Consider the following 20,000-nt stretch of genomic DNA (forward strand, 5'->3'; position numbering starts at 1 on the left):
TCTTGGCCTGCCTGATCGAGGTCTGTCATCTGCAGAGTTGTGGAGGGTGTCTCTGTCCACCAGGGCCGATATCGTCTGGTGTGAACAGCCAAGGCGACGTGGCACCTCACGGTAGCTCAGTCCGCCTTGCAGCATGCCCAGGGCACGCTGCCGTTGATCCCTTGACAATCGTGGCATGTTGATTGAAATGCCCATTTTGCACTGGCCTTTTTAAAGCCAATATCAAGACATCACGTGCAGCTCATTAAAATTATACCGTACCCCTTGGCTAATCACTGACAGTCAAAACGGCTGTTCAACAGCTGTGCTATGAAGTGACCATTGAAGGTTCAAGTGACCATCCGTGACCGTTTTGTCTGACAGTGAGGACACTATTGTCCACAAATAAGTTCACACATTTACTACACGCAGTGTTATTGTTGATATTTAAAGGTTTCAAAGGTGGTAAGTTTCTTTTGCGTTTCAGTATATATATATATATATATATATATATATATATATATATATATATATATATATATACACAAAGAATTAAGTTAAGCACCCCCCCCCCCCCCCGTTTTTTTACAACCTCGCACATTACAAGTTTGTTGTCGTCAAAACAGTGTAATATACCCATGATATTGCTATATTTTCTGGAGAAGTGATATTATGGTCACATAAAAACATAACAATCATGCCGTTTTCAATATTTTATTCTGAATAATTTAAGGTGAAATTTTTTGGGAATTTTAGGCATATTTTCACCTCAATTTAAGTATGGAGCTATAGGTCCATCACGGACAGTGTGGATGACGTTTATGTTTTCTAACGTACAGTCATTGTTCTGAGAAGACCTCTAGCGATCTTTGCGTCAATAACGTGTGTAGGACCCACGTGATCGGATCACTGACTCAACCAATCACTTTTTTTCACTTTGATCACTCAATTTCATCAATGGATAATTGCTAATGTCATACCAATCATTATTTGATCTCACATACCTTAGAATATATGCCAATGTATACATATACACAAAGAATATATATTAGGGGGTGCTTACCTTAATTCGTTGTGTAGGGGTGCTTAACTTAATTCTTTGTGTATATATATATACACTCGCGTGAAAAAGTAAGTACACCCCATGTAAAGTTTTGACTTTTTCAACATATTTCAACATACAGCTATTTGATCTTCATTTCAACAATATTGATATATAAAGGTGATATAATATAACAAATATCATGAAACATTTACATTTTGTAGTCCATTGTATAATTTAAATAAACATAAATGCAAATTTCGCCTGTGGAAAAAGTAAGTACACCCTTGGCTCCAATAGGTGGTATTGCCCCCTTTGGCAGAAACAACCTCAAGTAGGCGTTTCTTATAACTGTCTACCAGTCTCTGACATCGACTGGGAGAAATTTTTGCCCACTCCTCCATGCAGAATTCTTTCAGCTGTGCGATGTTTGAGGGGTTTCTTGCATGCACAGCTCGTTTCAAATCCCCCCACAACATCTCGATGGGATTTAAATTCGGGCTTTGACTTGGCCATTCCAGAACCCTCCATTTCTTTCTTTTCAGCCATTCCTTGGTGGATTTACTGGTATGTTTAGGGTAATTGTCATGTTGCAAGGTCCACCTTCGGTTGAGCTTCAACTTTGCGACAGATGGCCTCACATTATCCTCAAGCACCCTCTGGTACAATGAAGAATTCATAGTGGATTATATGATGGTGAGCTGCCCAGGCCCTGATGCAGCAAAGCTGCCCCAAACCATAATATTTCCACCACCATGCTTTACAGTTGGTATCAGGTTCTTGTGGTCAAATGCTGTCTTTGGTTTTCGCCAAACATGTCTTCTGTTACGGTGGCCAAATAGCTCTACCTTTGAATCATCTGTCCAGAGTACATTGTTCCAGAAGTGCTGGTCTTTGGCAAACTTTAGTCTTGCCCTTATGTTCTTTCTGGACAGCAAAGGTTTCCTCCTGGCACACCTCCCATGTAGATCAAATTTGTGTAGCCTCTTTCTAATGGTAGACTCGTGCACTTTGACATCAACAGTGGCAAGAGCTACCTGTAGGTCCCGTGATGACATTCTGGGGTTCTTCGAGACTTCTTTCAGCATCTTGCGGTCTGCTCTCGGGCTGAACTTGCTGGGGTGGCCTGGCCTGTACAAGTTGGCAGTTGTTTGGAATCTTCTCCACTTGTGGATGATCTTCCGGACAGTCGAATGATTGATTTTAAATTGTTTGGAGATCTTTTTAAATCCCTTCCCAGACTCGTAGGCATCCATAACCTTCTTATTGAAGGCCTCAGAGAGCTCTTTTGATCTAGGCATGGTGACGCCCCACACTTCAACAACAAAGAGCAAACCAAACTAAATGTCTGAGGTTTAAATAAGACAGGTTTCTCCAAGATCCTCTCTAACGATGTTCTAATCATTTGCACCTGAGCTGGTGCACCTGATCATAATTTTAGGTATTTGAAGTAGTGATAAATGTAGGGGTGTACTTACTTTTTCCACATGCGAAATTTGCATTTGTGTTTATTTAAATTATACAATGGACTACAAAATGTAAATGTTTCATGATATTTGTTATATTATATCACCTTTATTTGTCAATATTGTTGAAATGAAGATCAAATAGCTGTATGTCGAAATATGTTGAAAAAGTCAAAAGTTTACATGGGGTGTGCTTACTTTTTCACGTGACTGCACACACACGCACGCACGCACCCGCACGCACGCACGCACGCACGCACGCACACACACACACACACACACACACACACACACACACACACACACACACACACACACACACACACACACACACTTTTTCCCATTGATGCTTTTCTTCAAAATGTAATTTTAAAACAAAATAGTACAACTTACAAACAGCAGGTGACTTCTTACCAACAAGAAGCAGCGAAACCTTTCACTGTTACTTTCAAACACATTCAACTCCAAGTACAATTTCAATCGGTGATCCACTGATGCAAAGTCTTTTGGTTTTAGGTCTAAATCTGCAAAACATATTTCGAAAAAAGAAGAAGTTGTTAGTCATTTCACAATCAAAAGTATCAATGTAACATTAAACATTCTTTGTAAAGAAAGCAAACAAATAACTTTGTGGTACACTTACACTATATTGCGTGGTTTCACATGCAATGGAAGAAAAAGGTTATTTTCCACGACTTTTAATACAAATGTTTTATGGAACAAGTGGAACAAGAATGGCACTCGGTCGGGCGCATACCCTCACAAAGACATATTTTGTGTGCTTTTATAGTATGTATTTTATGGATGTACTTGCATTCTAATTGCACCGTTCTTCTTCATAAAAGTACTCACATTTTAATTGTACATACTAATAGACATACTCACATTCTAATTGTGCATACTTTATAGACGTACTCACATTATAATTGTACATACTTTATAGACGTACTCACATTATAATTGAACATACTTTATAGACATACTCGCATTATAATTGTACATACTTTATAGACGTACTCACATTATATTTGAACATACTTTATCGACGTACTCACATTATAATTGAACATATTTTATGGACGTACTCACATTACAATTGTACATACTTTATAGACGTACTCACATTATAATTGTACATACTTTATAGACGTACTCACATTATAATAGAACATATTTTATAGACGTACTCACATTATAATTGAACATATTTTATAGACGTACTCACATTACAATTGTACATACTTTATAGACGTACTCACATTATATTTGTGCATACTTTATAGACATACTGTTTGAACAAAGAGAACATGTACTAATGGTGACCACGAGGTGGCATTTGTGGACTACGTCAGCACACACTGTGCAGACAGACAAACAAACCCAAATGCAATACTCTCTTCTTTTGTGAGGGTAATAAACTACAAGGAAAATAATAAAACTTCATTTGTTTTATATACTAACCAAAATATACTACCTCGGCATGTCATACCAAAGAACCATTCCAAGTTGTACTTTTTGCAGTGTTAATCAACAGCTTCTGTCACATGGATTTCTCACATGGAATAAACTGCAATTAATAAATATCCATAAAAATTACCATAAAAATATTGGAAGTCAACAAATTATGCTCCCTACATACGAGGTCGATTTTTGAACTACAATAAACTCTTATTTTATGCGGGGAGGGGGATGGGGGCAGGAGTATGTTTCCACTCACCTATAAACTCAAGCACCATGCACTGGAACGATTTTACCAGAATCACCCTCACTCACGGTGCAAATCCAGAGCATTCACTATCCCTTATGTTTTCTGCACATTTCCGTACTTGGCAGATATTACACTGGACTCATTAACACCATAATGTCTGCTCATGTAGTGAGGCCGCACACTCTCTCTCGCCTCGACCAAGCTTATCCAAATCCTCCATTTTTTGAGTAAAAGACATCACTTTCCTCAATGGTTTTTGCACTTAGTTCCCCACTAGCAACAGTTTTCCTCTTGGCAACCATGGCAAAAACAACCAACACAAAATAATTGATTAATTACAATTCCACTGAATGCACAGTGTTGACGTGGAGATAGGTACAGTAAAGTACTGTACGTACTGCATGTCTCAGTTACCACCTGCACCACTGCAGTGCCGCTGATTTACAATTATATGCGTAAAGTCTAAATTTTGTAAAGCCCCAGCAGGCGCAGCAGATTATTTATACTTGCGGAATCTTCTCGATTTTCCAGGAGTTGAAAGGATTTGGACAAGTTTTCCAGGAATTTTCAGCACTGGAAATGCTTTTCCAATTCTCCAGGAGTTTCAATGACTGTGAGAACCTGTATAACGCAGGTTTTACACTTGGTTGATATTGTCGTGTCCCCGGGGTTAAGACCCCAAGAGGATGAATGACCGAAACGAGCATTAACTCTGAGGCGCATTTCAAACTTGGGGGGATTATCTTTTTGCGCGCGCGGGAAGGTTCGAAGTCTTATCTGATCGGGAACACACGGGGTTATTCCGAATCCACAAAACAAAGAAACAAACCAGGGCAAGAAAAGTAAAATTCAACAAATAATAAATTTAATGAAATTAAATGCAAAGACAATTAAAATGTTGAGGTAAAAACTAATAGTAATAGGCTAAGGTAAGGGACACTCCACACGTACTCAATTACAGACAGGGAGAAAGTAGAACGGCACTCAGTTTAGAGCATGCCCTCCATCTGGTTGGCCATATCACTCAATGGCGAAGAATCACTTTAAAAAAATTCTACTCGCTCGATCCGGATATGGATCTTCACCAAAATTGAATCGATTCTTCCTTGTCACACACACAACCTGTCCAACAAGTTTTCTCCAAATCCATCAATAACTTTTTGAGATATCCTATGTATCGTTTTTGGCCCTATCCCCCAATGGTGAAGAATCACTTAGAAAAATTAAACAATTCTCATATCCGAATCCATATTCAGATCTTCACCAAAATCGAACCTATTTGTCCTTGTCAGACATCCAACCAGTCCACCAAGTTTCGTTCAAATCCATTCACAACTTTTTGAGATATCCTGCTATGCATCGTTTTTGGCCATATATCTCCCAATGGTGAAGAATCACTTTTAAAAATTCTAGTAGCCGGATCCGAATCCGGATCGTCACCAAAATCTAATCATTTCGTCCTTATCACATGCGCTACATCTCTGCCACATTTCGTCCAAATCAGTCCACAACTTATTGATATTTTGTTTACAGACAAACGGACAGATAAACAGACAGGGGTGAAACCATAACCTCCACCCGCCTTTGGTGGCAGAGATAATAAAATAAAATGAAAATAAAACGGTGTTTGTAGTGCTGGCACTTAGTGTTGTTGTTCAAGCAAGGCAGTGGAACGAAGTTGGCAGCCCAAAGTGGCCCGCAGTCGCACGCTGGAAAATCGCCAGATGGCGTGAAGCTCCTCTTCGATTCACCACGAACATGAGGTGATTTTGGGTGGCCGGCCCCCTTTCGCTTTTGTCTCCCTCTGACCGACGCACCAAGAGCTCTGCAAACCATATTCCTCCTCCTCACAGGCACACACGCGATCAAAAACGCACCAGCACGACCCACGTACACCCGCCTTCCATCAAGGCACCGAGACAAAGATAGACAGGACGCCTTTTTCCTCCATTTCTATCCAAGGCTTCACGAAAGGACGCAGCACAACCACAGCCGGTGCCAACGCGACCAAGACAAAACGAGCGGAAGATAGAGAGATGCAGCCACCCGCAACTAAACTCAGGACAAGGGAGACTAAGATGGCCAGAACGCGTCTTTTTTCCTCCAGCACTCGAATGTTCGACGATGACGTCACACTCTGTCCAATCACTGAGTGCTACTCAATCACTCCATGGCTTCTTAACCAGTGGCGAAGGCCGGGGTGTGGCCTCCTCGTTACGAGTCGACGGGGGTCAGAGTCTAGTCGTTCTTTGGGAATGTTCGGCTGGGCAGGGTTCCTTTGCCGATCGGCATGTCCGATCATACTGTCAGCAATTAGGGTTGTTGTAATGGCGGCCATTTTTGATGCAATAACAACAAAGGGGAAAAAAATCACAGGGCAATTACACACTGGGGGTTATCCTTAAGCCCTACCTCCACCCCTCGTATGGAAACACAAATACGATCTTATTCTATACAAATTCCCTACTTAGTTACATCTAGGTGGGCTTCTTCTTCGCATTACACAGTCCATACTAAAACTTACAAATTCCTAACTTTCCTCTGAGATTCATCATCTACCCCCACAAACATAACAATATGTTAGCCTTCCAACAACTTTAGAAGTACAACCAGAATGGCTTCACAATCTTACATTTCCTGCTGTGATCAATTCTCAGAAAAAATAATTGTGGATGGATCCTTTTAATAATGATCATAATCTTCATTCTCATTGTATCGTAATCTTTGTAGATTGTTAAAGTATATCTGAGGGACAGCGCACACATTGATGTATCGGCACACACATTGATGCATCGGCATGCACATTGATGTATCGGCACGCACATTGATGTATCGGCACGCACATTGATGTATCGGCACGCACATTGATGTATCGGCACACACATTGATGTATCGGCACACACATAGATGTATCGGCACACACATAGATGTATCGGCACACACATTGATGTATCGGCACGCACATTGATGTATCGGCACGCACATTGATGTATCGGCACGCACATTGATGTATCGGCACGCACATTGATGTATCGGCACACACATTGATGTATCGGCACACACATTGATGTATTGGCACACACATTGATGTATCGGCACATACTTTGGTGTATCGGCACGCACATCGATGTATCGGCACGCACATCGATGTATCGGCACGCACATCGATGTATCGGCACGCACATCGATGTATCGGCACGCACATCGATGTATCGGCGCGCACATCGATGTATCGGCACGCACATCGATGTATCGGCACGCACATCGATGTATCGGCACGCACATCGATGTATCGGCACGTACATCGATGTATCGGCACAAACATCGATGTATCGGCACAAACATTGATGTATCGGCACGCACATCGATGTATCGGCACGCACATCGATGTATCGGCGCGCACATCGATGTATCGGCACGCACATCGATGTATCGGCACGCACATCAATGTATCGGCACGCACATCAATGTATCGGCACAAACATTTATGTATCATCCTGCCTGTTGAACAACTTGGTGACAGTTTATATCTGGGTCGAGATTTGAACTCAATGCAAGTACACATAGCTATAGGCCTGTCCCAGAATACTAATATCCCAGCATATTATTCATAGAGTAAAACATTAAAACTTGATTGAAATTGGAAGAAATAGCAAATCAAATTACCAATTTTTAAAATCATGCAAAAATTATATCTCAGTTGTGAATAATATGTTGAAGAAAGGTTTTATGCTATCATGCGACAATAAAAAAAAATCAACTTTGCTTTAGCAATGATCTGATCTTTATGATCGTTTCATCCTCGCCCCTTTCGATCAAACCAGAAATGCAACTCAACTTAAGAGAATGTTTCTGTAAACAGAGCTCCTCGCATCACCAAGTTTTGAAAAAGAAAAGGTTGGAATGCAAACAGAATTATTTTCTTTCTCTGTGAATCCTTGTAATTGTTATCGAATTAGGAATACAGTGTTATCATCATATGCCAGTAAAAAAAATTGAAAATGTGTGCCTGTGCATTCCCAGTACAAATGTATTTGTAAAGTGCACATGAAACTTGCACAACACAGATTATCATTTATTTTATTTTATTCCATTCAACCATAATCAGAAGAACAGCCTTAGCCAGGCTTCATGGTTTCAGGGTTAGAGTGTCCGCTCTGTGTCTGAGGTCGGTGGTTTGAACCCCGGCCGAATCATACCAAAGACTTAAAAATGGTATGTGCTGCTTCCTTGCTTGATGTAGGCTATGAGCCAGACCCCCCAAATTGACCGGTCGGTACCATACAGATGGAGTAAGGCTCATTGTGATTTTTAGCAAGATATATGTCCCTAGATATGAAAAAAAAGTGATAGCAGTGTATAACTCTCGGCCATCTCTGCGTTATCACCCGAAATATTATTATACGCCCGCTTCGCTTCGCCAAAAAATGTGATATTTGCTAAAATTGGAATAAATATGTTTTTAAGGACCACAGAGTGCCGAGATCGAGATCGAGATCGTATTTGTTCGAGAGATCATGATAAACCTAGAGTGTGGAGCAAGTTTGCATGCATTGTGAAATATAATGTAGCTGATGTTACAAACCTACTTTAGGATACTAGCTAATACCAAAAATTACACTGAGATACCAAAAGTAGTAGACGAATAAACCTAAAATGTTCAAAAGCTATGTTTCGTTCCAAAATATCAAAATTAGGGGGTATGGTTGAACATATTTTGAACTTTGCCAAAATATGTGCCCCAAACAACCACCATATTACAAAGTAATGATATATTCCAATGCAGTGGTTCCTTGCGAAGATTTTGAGGGGTCAAATGTTACTCTGGGAGTTTTCATTTTTGAAATATTGACAAAAATGTACAATGTGAATTCTGAACTCGAAGCGATTTCGACCACTTTTTCACTAAATTTAACATATTTTTTGTCATTATATCAATATTTTGATAAATAACCCCCACAAATGTTCTATATTTCTATTACTATATTAGTTGGCATCCAGTATGCAAATTATTGGCACTCTGTGGTCCTTAAAAACATATTTATTCCAATTTTAGCAAATATCACATTTTTGGCGAAGCGAAGCAGGCGTATAATAATATTTCGGGTGATAACACAGAGATGGCCGAGAGTTATACACTGCTATCACTTTTTTTTCATATCTAGGGACATATATCTTGCTAAAAATCACAATGAGCCTTACTCCATCTGTATGGTACCGACCAACCCCCTTGGCTCATAGCCTAATGTTCACCATTTAAATAGAGCACGAGCAAATAACCATAGGTTGGTAATATTAGCACAGGCTTTTATGGGCCAAGTGGCTTCCTCCTATGTCACAGTTCCTTGCAAGGGAACACACATGCAACTCAGGTTACAATCAATTCACATGTTAACGATTAAACAGAATGTGTGCATGATGTACAGTAATCTATAAAGCAGGTGTGGGTAATCACATGACCTCGACCTTGAAAAACATTGAGCCAGCATGACTTTACTGGCAACCATCATTCCCCTGAGTAGACTTCCAGAAGCTGAAAGTCAAAATCCTTACGGCTGGCACCTTCAGCTGGATTTGAACCCATAAACACCTGGAAACCGGTCCTATATCCTCACTCGGCTACCGTTGTACCCAGTAGTGAAATAGTGGTGAAGAGACACAGATAAATAAATAATTAGGAAAACAGCGATGTAAAAGGGTATAAAGCACAAGTCATGGGAATGGCCCCCTTTGTTGTATGAAACCGAATTGTACCGGAATACAATCACCCATTGATGGATTACACTGTGTGCTTCTTTGTGAAGAAATCGCACAGGAGCCGCCACACCAGGAGAAAGCCACCAAGAGTACAGGCAGTTATAGTGTGCCTCATAATGGGAATTCAGTAACTGAAATACCACATGATGAGGGTAGAAATGAACGTTTATACCCCAGAACACTGCATACAAAAAAAACTGGCAATAATCTATATTTCAGTTGGAGTTGTGCGTTAGTAGGAGCTTTGAAGAGGAAACTGCCACTGATAGACATAATAATAACTAGAAAGCATCTGAAAATGCAAAGCCTATCCACGTCCGTTTGTATTCTGACGTCTTCTTCTTCTTCTTCTTCCGATGCTCAAAATAACGAAAACAGTTTAAACTAGAACAATGTGACTATGTCGCCAATATGCCTTCGCATAGTCCCACAACGGGTAGATGCCATCACTCTGCATATGTATGGGTAGTGGATCACACTTGTGAAGTTTCGTGTTGATAGGATAAGGTTGTTTTTTCTTTTTTTTGTATACATAATCGAGGCTCGTGAAAGAGCTAAAATAAGATAAGGTTCGGATAAGGTTCGTTTTTCTATCCAAGATGGCTGCCAAACCAAGTGACCTATGACATCATAATTTCCAAAATATATGCAACAGTGCTGTTAGATGATATTTGTAAAATTTCACATCCATAGGGTGAGCTGTTTCAGACATATAATTATTTAATATTTTCCTTCAATCCAATATGGCTACCAAACCATGTGACCTATGATGTCATAAATTTAATATTTCAATACAAATGGGTCATCGATCATGTGCATGCAATTTCAGATTTTTAGGATAAGGAATTCGATTAAAACATTTTTGGCTGGTATACCACTTCACCTATGTTGTCATCATTATCATGCTTTTGTTCCCCATTGGGAGTACTTGACAATGTGCCAAGTTTCAAATGTTTCCGAGAATTTTTTTTTAAATTATTTGCTTTTAATCCAAGATGACTGACATACCACGTGACCGATGATGTCACAATTATCATAAAAAGCATTCTGCATGGGTGTCACTCCTACCCTGAAAGTTTCGTCTCAATCGGACATATGGTTGCTGAAAAAAACGAGGTTTAGCCCGTACGGACGGACGGGCGGACAGACAGACAACCCGAAAACATAATGCCTCCGGCGACTTTGTCAGCAGAGGCATAAAAATACAAAGTGAAAATTTATGATTTTATGCAGCATTGACGATTGAGCTTTTGATGAATGAATGAATGAATGAATGATCGTTTTAAGGCCATTTTTCCCCGCTAGAGCGGGGGTTAGCCTTGCGGGCCCCATGACAATCATGGTTCCCTGTTTGAGGCAATGTTTTAATGGCCGGATGCCCTTCCTGGCGCCAACCCTTAGTCGCCTCTTACGATGCGCAGGGATACGGTGTACCTATTCTAAATCGGGGTACACACCGTGATCATTCATCCCAGCAAGCTGGTACTCAATTTGCCGACCTCGGAAGGATGACAGGCTGAGTCAACTCCCCTGGCGTTAATTCAGCGATCGACCGGGATTCGAACCCAGGATCCTACGATCCCAAGCCGGCACCCTAACCGCTAAGCCATTGAGCTTTTGATCTAAAAAATATAATCAGTTTCTAGCTTTTGATTGGTGAACCAATTCTGTGACCCAATATTGCAAACTGTTAAAAGTTCAGGCCAATCAGATGAAAGTTGACGATTTTATGTGACGCTGACCTTTGACCTTTTGACCAAATTCTTAATTTGCCTTCTCCATATTCTCATAATAAAGTTTAAGAATTTGATGTTTTCAAAACTCAAATGGTAAATTTAAATTTCAGGTCAATTGGATAAAAGTTGATGATTTTAAGTGATGCTGACCTTTAACCTTTTGACCTTTTGACAAAATTATTAATTTGCCTCACAACCATGCTGAATGGAGAGGGTGGATCAGACTCGGCAACGGTTGCTTGAGTGAGATGTGCATGGAAGAAGTTTCGGGAACTGAGTGGCATGCTGACGAGGAGGGGAGCGTCGTTGAAGCTGAAGGGAAAGGTGTGTGCTGCATATGTGAGAAGTGTTATGATTTATGGGAGCGAGACATGGGTCATGAATGTAGAGCAGCAACGAAGGCTGGAAAGGGTGGAAATGCGAATGGTTCGGTGGATGTGCGGAGTATCGTTGAGAGAGAGGAAGACAAATGATGAATTGCAAAAGATGATGGGAATAGAGCCTGTGATTGATGCTGTGAAGAGAAACAGTTTGAGATGGTTTGGTCATTTGTTGAGGAAGGATGAAAGTGACTGGTTGAGAAGAGTGATGGAAATTAATGTAGAAGGAAGTAGAGGACGGGGAAGACCGAGAAAGACTTGGCTAAAGATGGTGGAAGAAGAAATGCGGGCGAGGGGGTTAACAAGGGGAGATGCAGAAAATAGGGCAAAATGGAGAAGATTGTCATGGGGACCGCAAGGCTAACCCCCGCTCTAGCAGGGAAAATGGCCTTAAAATGCCTGTTGTTGTTGTATTAATTTGCCTTCTCCGTATTATCATAATAAAGCTTTGGTGAAAACCTGTGACAAAACTGAAATGGTTAAAAAAAAAAAATTACGACCCGAAGGAAGACAGACAGACAGACAGACACGATTACAAAACCATAGATAATAATAATTAACCACAGTGAGACACAGATAATAATAATAATAATAATAATAAATAAATAAAAATAATTAGGCCTGTAAAGGTTATAGACCTATTATATAGTAGTTATAGACCTATTAATAGGTCTATAACTACTATTATAATAGTTATAGACCTATTATAATAATAATAATAATAATAATAATAATAAATAAATAATTAGGCCTGTAAAGCTTGATACCCGAATAGTAATAATAACAAGACCGGCACTCTTCGACGTCACGACGTCGACTGATATGCATCTGCCCACATTATTACATCATTATAACACTTTCATCAAGTTTGATTTAAATCCATTCAGCTGTGTCCAAGTTAGCACATTTTTATCTGACATGACCTCTGACCTTTGACGCATTGACCCCAAAATTTAATCCGTTCAGGTTTACATCATTATACATACCTGAACCAGGTTTTAATTTAAATCCCTTCATCTGTTCACAAGTTCTCACATTTTTACCTGACATGACCTCTAACCTTTGGCCTTTGACCTCAGGACCCCCCAAATCGAATCAATTAATCTTCACATCATTATACATATCTGTACAACAACAACACACAACAACATGCATTTTAAGGCCATTTTCCCTGCTAGAGCGGGGGTTAGCCTTGCGGTCCCCATGACAATCTTCTCCATTTTGCCCTATTTTCTGCATCTCCCCTTGTTAACCCCCTCGCCCGCATTTCTTCTTCCACCATCTTTAGCCAAGTCTTTCTCGGTCTTCCCCGTCCTCTACTTCCTTCTACATTAATTTCCATCACTCTTCTCAACCAGTCACTTTCATCCTTCCTCAACAAATGACCAAACCATCTCAACCTGTTCCTCTTCACAGCATCAATCACAGGCTCTATTCCCATCATCTTTCACAATTCATCATTTGTCTTCCTCTCTCTCTCAACGATACTCCGCACATCCATCGAACCATTCGCATTTCCACCCTTTCCAGCCTTCGTTGCTGCTCTACGTTCCACTGCTATATCTGTACCACCGCTGCTATATCTGTACCAAGTTTGAATTAGAACCCTTTAGCCATTCTCAAGTTATAGACCGATTACAGACTTTGACCTTTAACCTTTGACCTCTTGAACCCAAAATCGAATGAGTTAATCTTTACATCATTATACATACCTGTACCAAAGTTGAATTGGATCACTTCAGCCGTTCTCAAGTTATAGACCGATTACAGACTTTGACCTTTGACCTCAACATCGAATCAATTAATCTTTACATCATTATACATACCTGTACCAAGTTTGAATTAGATCACTTCAGCCGTTCTCAAGTTATAGACCTATTACAGATTTGACCTCTTGACCCCAAAATCTAATCGGTTCATCTTTACCCTAATTATACATACCTGTACCAAGTTTGACCAAGATCCCTTTAGCCATTATCAGGTTATCGTGGTAACGAAAACGTATCACAGCCGGACGGACGCGACTTCGTCGGCAGATGCATAAGAAGGTTGAGGTATAAAGCCGAAACTCTCTTAATTGATAGACAATCTTGTCCTTCATATTAGGTCACAGGTAGCATTTGCTTGGAAGAAAGTGAACAACACTCCTATACAAAACAGATGTGCAAATCTGAATACCCTGAAATAGAACAGCTAGTCTACTCCCAATTTTTTTGAAGGTCACAAATTAATAATTGCAACTGATAAAGTCTTTCAAATTCACAAACAGGATATTCTCTGAACATCACCATAGATTCCGGCCGAGTCGATTAAATAGGCATATGCTGCTGATTCTCTCTGATCAAAGGATGGAGGCTGAATCTTAAACATGGCGTTAGGGTCATCTCTCTGGAAATGTCTAAACAAAATAAAGACAAGTTACTGCACTGCAGTTACAAGAAGGAAGCCGGACATTAACAATACATACATACACATACACACACACACACACACACACATGCACACACACACACATGCACACACGCACACATAAGCGCACCGATACAAACACACATACATAGATATATTATTTACTTGTAAAAGCTATTTTATATTTCAAGTTATAACCTTAACCTATAAGCAAATGAAATGATCTGGGCAGTTGGATTTTCCAACTGCCCGGATCATCAGCTGAACACAGTTTTTCATCGAGATTTCGATCCTTTCAGCCCAGAACCTCCAAACAGCGGGTCCACAACCCTGACTACAGGTCAACATCAGTATATGACAACATCAATTGATCCACAAACTCAAAGTTGTGTCCAGACAGTTGGTCAACACAGAAATGCAATATCCTAATTACACCCGCCAGGGAGTAATGCATTCGATCGTGTCCGTCCGTGTGTGTATGTGTGTTCGTGTGTTTGTGAACAAGATATCTGGAAAAGTTCTGAACGGATTTGGATGAAAGTTGGTGAGATGATTGCCCTTGGGATAAGGAAGAATTGATTAGTTTTTCGTGAAGCTCAGGATATTATTCCGGATCCAGGAATTTTTTGGGGGATTTTTTTGGGGAATTTTTTTCTGTTTATTTATAATACATTTTATACATATTATTTTTTACCTAAAAAGCCTCCATTATTTAATATTTATATCAAATGCAATGCAACAGGAACTTGTGAAAATCAACCAAACTTAAACAAAAGGTGACGATGGAGTCTAAAGACATTCTCACAAGACCTGATCAAACAATCAGCCAAATATCCCCTGTTTAACATGGTGGAAAATACCTTCTCAGCACGTTCCACAAAATCATCCTTCACTGAACAAATTCTTGCAAATATAAGTAACTGAGATGAGAAGACATTGTAACCCATTTTAATTGGTACATTGCTACCTGGGGAAAGGTGTACAAGACTACAGGGAAACTAAAATCATCAACTTTGTGATACACACTTGTACTAAAGCAATTCTGCCCAACTCTAACCAACACGTCCAGATTTACAGCAACTGTACAATCATTACCACTCTTGTTTGCAGTCAGACTATCTGGATAAATCTTGTAAAGCAGCCGATCAAAAAATATATAGTTAACCACACAAATATCATCAAAAAAGTTATAGTTAACCACACAAATATCATCAAAAAAGTTAGTTAACCACACAAATATCATCAAAAAAGTTATCGTTAACCACACAAATATCATCAAAAAAGTTATAGTTAACCACACAAATATCATCAAAAAAGTTATAGTTAAACACACAAATATCATCAAAAAAGTTAGTTAACCACACAAATATCCTCAAAATAGCTAGTTAACCACACAAATATCCTCAAAAAAGTTATCATTAACCACACAAATATCAAAAAAGTTGTAGTTAACCACACAAATATCATCAAAAAAGTTAGTTGACCACACAAATGTCATCAAAAAGGTTATAGTTAACCACACAAATATCATCAAAAATGTTATAGTTAACCACACAAATATCAAAAAAGTTATCGTTAACCACACAAATATCAAAAAAGTTATAGTTAACCACACAAATATCAAAGTTAGTTAACCACACAAATATCATCAAAAAAGTTAGTTGACCACACAAATGTCATCAAAAAGGTTATAGTTAACCACACAAATATCATCAAAAATGTTATAGTTAACCACACAAATATCAAAAAAGTTATCGTTAACCACACAAATATCAAAAAAGTTATAGTTAACCACACAAATATCAAAAAAGTTAGTTAACCACACAAATATCATCAAAAAAGTTAGTTAACCACACAAATATCATCAAAAAGGTTATAGTTAACCACACAAATATCAAAAAGGTTATAGTTAACCACACAAATATCATCAAAAAAGTTATCGTTAACCACACAAATATCAAAAAAGTTATAGTTAACCACACAAATATAATCAAAAAGGTTATAGTTAACCACACAAATATCATCAAAAAAGTTATAGTTAACCACACAAATATCAAAAAGGTTATAGTTAACCACACAAATATCAAAAAAGTTATCGTTAACCACACAAATATCATCAAAAAGGTTATAGTTAACCATACAAATATCATCAAAAAAGTTATAGTTAATAACTACACGTATGAGACCACAGTTACAAACCACAGTTAACCACACAAATATCATCTATGTTACGACACGTATGAGACAAAAGTTTAGCGAGTCCAAATTTTTCCTCCTTCATCAGTTTTTGCACAAATGAAAATTCACAGAAAATAAGAGAAATGGCTGCTAGTAGGGGGCTGCAATTCCCACCCATGGGAATACACTTAACCTGTTGAAACATTATCCCACAAAAGGACACAAAAGTATTAAATAAAATAAAATGAACAGCATCCTTAAACTTCTGCTTATCAAAACAATGAAAACTTGAGTATTTCTTTTTAGAAAAGAATGCTCTATCAAACCTGACACATAAAAACTTATTAAAAGAGCTAAAACCTTGTCAATTACTTTGAAGAGTGAATCCCTTACTAGTACTAAATCCAAATTCGTATATAAAGTCGAAAAATCAAATACCTCAACTGACTTGATATTGAGGCATCAAATCCTATCTAAGAACTCCAAAGTAGAATTAATGCTCCAGAAAGCGTTAACACCAGAATTCTTCTCAATTGCCAAACAATATTTCCTGAACTGTTCCCTAACAAGTTGTAAACCTGAGTTAACTATAACCGATAACTGTTTGGTGGTACATTGCCTGGCACCAGCTATAAACCTATACTTATATGGGTTCTTATGAAGTTTGGGGATCCCGGAAAGCCGAGGAATACAAAAATTTACCTCTTTACATTTAATACTGAAATTGTTAATTAAAACCTCCTTATGCTCAGAGATAATATCCTGGAGCGACGTATGACAAGGAACATATGTGCTATTTATTGTAATCGTGAAAGTAACTGTAGCGATGCTTAACTCTCTTAATAAAACCTCCACACAAAACTTTTTACAAACCACAACAAAATTATTAGCAGCCTTATCTGCTGGATCTATGACGTATCTATCATGCAGATATATATATATATATATTTTTGTATACAAGGTCGAAGCTCGTGTAAGAGCCAAAATTGATCACAAAAAAGACAAACTGACACATAAAACATATGATAAAGGGAGCAGGAAAATAAGATGGAGAGCAGGGACATCGGGAGATCTGTGGGAGGGAGAGGAGGCATGGGAAGGGTGGCGGTGGCGGGGGCGGGGGGGGGGGGAAGTAGAAAAAAAAACGCGTGGACACTGCTAGGACTTTCAGGAAAGAAGTCGGTATTTCAAAAAAGTGGATCTGGGGTGAATTAAGGGTAGAAAAGATCCCAAATATCCTTATGAACACTCGGCTTGTTCAAGACATTTAAAAGTGTAGCACACCACTCTGCTGGCCAAGATTTCTGCCTCTGACATCCAAGACCACCTTCAATCTTGGCCTACAGATTTCCTCCATTCACACAGTCATCATGTAGCCCTAAACATCATTCCGTCATCTCCTCTCCAGGTAGAGCCTGGAGGTCCGTCCGCAAGGTAGCATTTTGAGTACAAAAACCTTATTCCTCATATACTTAATAAGCTAGTAGTTACATCCATCGGTTGTCCCACTGTCTGCATGTCACCTTCATTCCCTCCATTACATTACTTTTAAGAGCCAAGACTGCATACAAAAATAAAATCTCTCATGTAACGCAAACAAATCAAACAATAAACACGAGTATAGTACGTACGTAATTGTCCCAACATGATCACCTTTGCTTTGCATTCTCTGTGATCATCCATTGTACCAATAATGCGTTCACGATGTCTACACAATTACTCGGTTTCAGCTGCTGTTTTTATTTCCCGAAATATTTCCAATGCTGTATAATTATCAAGTCTTCAAAGGAAATAATAACTTAGTTTTTGGGAAAAAAAATCAAAATTTTGCATTACACGTACTGTTCATATTCCTTCACAGTGATTTGTGCCACTATTGAAGGATGCTCAACACCAATATGCCAATTGTTATGACAAGTTCACACTTCGTCTCAAACTACAGAAACTGGATTCCAAATCAACACGACATCATTTGCATATCAAGTACGGAAACGATTGTTGAGCTGCTCTTCGGATGAACTCACCAATGCCGCGCATCAAGCTGTCAAGGTTAGCGTCCTGAAGTGATGTTCCACACGCCTCCACCAGTCCCTGGTGTTCATAGCTGTAACTCCCAGCCAGGTTGCTGGTCCAGTCTTGCTCTGCATCTTTCCCATCATATTCCACAGATTGTGGTCGTTGAGTAACTCCAAAGCTTGAGAGGTTTTCTCGACCTGGACTTGAAAGCAATGGCTGCAAAGTTTCTTCATTGGCGGTCAGGTATTCATCAGACGTGCTGGTTTCTCCATGCACTACCTGGATTGCCGTGGCGTTGTAAACTGCGGGATTATTCCGAGGTGCTTCCGTTTCTAACGGAAGGCTACAGATGTCATCGGAACCTTGAGTGACAGACTCGAGGCTATAATCGGTCACGGAATGAGAGTCCACATCGTCCATGTAAACGGTGCAATAAATGTTGGGGTTGAAGGTTGTGCTCCTCGCTTCATTTTGATTGGATGAACAGTTCCTTTTTGAAGGCAATGCGCATGCGTTTGCAGTGTGAGCAGATTTGGGGGTACTGCTTTGAATGTCATCAGAAAGTACCACAACCACCTGCAGACTGCCACAAGAAGGGCACAGGTTTCCTGCAGCAAGATTAAACACAGAAATAATCAAAAAATTTAACTGCAAAATAACGATACCGAGTTAAGGCAATAATTATCTTAATACAATTAAATGCAACAATAAAACACGTGTAAAAACTGATTTAAAAAAAAAGTGTATATATATATATATATATATATATATATATATATATATATATATATATATATATATATATATACATACACACACACACACACACACACACACACACACACACACACACACACACACACACACACACACACACACACACACACACACACACACGGTGAGCCAGAAAGCCATTTTTGAAATTCGTGTGAAGGAAATAAAAAAATTGTATTTCAAAATAAATTCATTCATGATATTGAAGTACATAACATGCATTTTTATTATTTTTATTTTTACTGATTTAGTTTCCTTTTTTGCAGGCAGAACACGTGAGTGACAATGTGGACCTGGTCGGGTGAAGAACACGCTTTGCTATCAAAGCTTTTTACAAGAATAATGATCGTGCAACTGCTGCACAACGTCAATTCAAACTCCATTTCAATGTTCAACGTCATGGAAATGTGCCGTCTGTTTGTGCCATCAAGTTATGGGTTGAGAGGACCGGTTTAACTTCAAAAGAGAAACCGCACCCAAATCAGTAAGAACGGCACAAAACATTGAGCGTGTAAGGGAGTCAGTTTTGAGAAGTCCGCATCGCTCCAGCCGAAA

The 20,000-nt window shown here is 39.1% G+C and overlaps 1 protein-coding gene across 5 annotated transcripts in view; it reads right to left on the minus strand.

Moving 5' to 3' along the window:
* Positions 1-20,000, minus strand: part of STK11IP (serine/threonine kinase 11 interacting protein) — a 131,304-nt gene that overhangs the window by 23,747 nt on the left and 87,557 nt on the right. For 3 of the 5 annotated variants that reach the window (XM_078782540.1, XM_068123547.2, XM_078782541.1), the window contains 2 exons: positions 18,680-19,279; positions 2,881-3,011 (listed from right to left, as the gene is read on the minus strand). In XM_078782540.1, coding sequence (XP_078638666.1) covers positions 2,881-3,011; positions 18,680-19,279 — 731 coding nt within the window. The remainder of the gene's footprint in view (positions 1-2,880; positions 3,012-18,679; positions 19,280-20,000) is intronic. The other 2 variants (XM_078782542.1, XM_078782543.1) reach the window with 1 other exon arrangement.

This window comes from Myxine glutinosa, chromosome 7 (genome assembly GCF_964187855.1).
Source record: "Myxine glutinosa chromosome 7, kmMyxGlut1.1, whole genome shotgun sequence".
NCBI lineage: Eukaryota > Metazoa > Chordata > Myxini > Myxiniformes > Myxinidae > Myxine > Myxine glutinosa.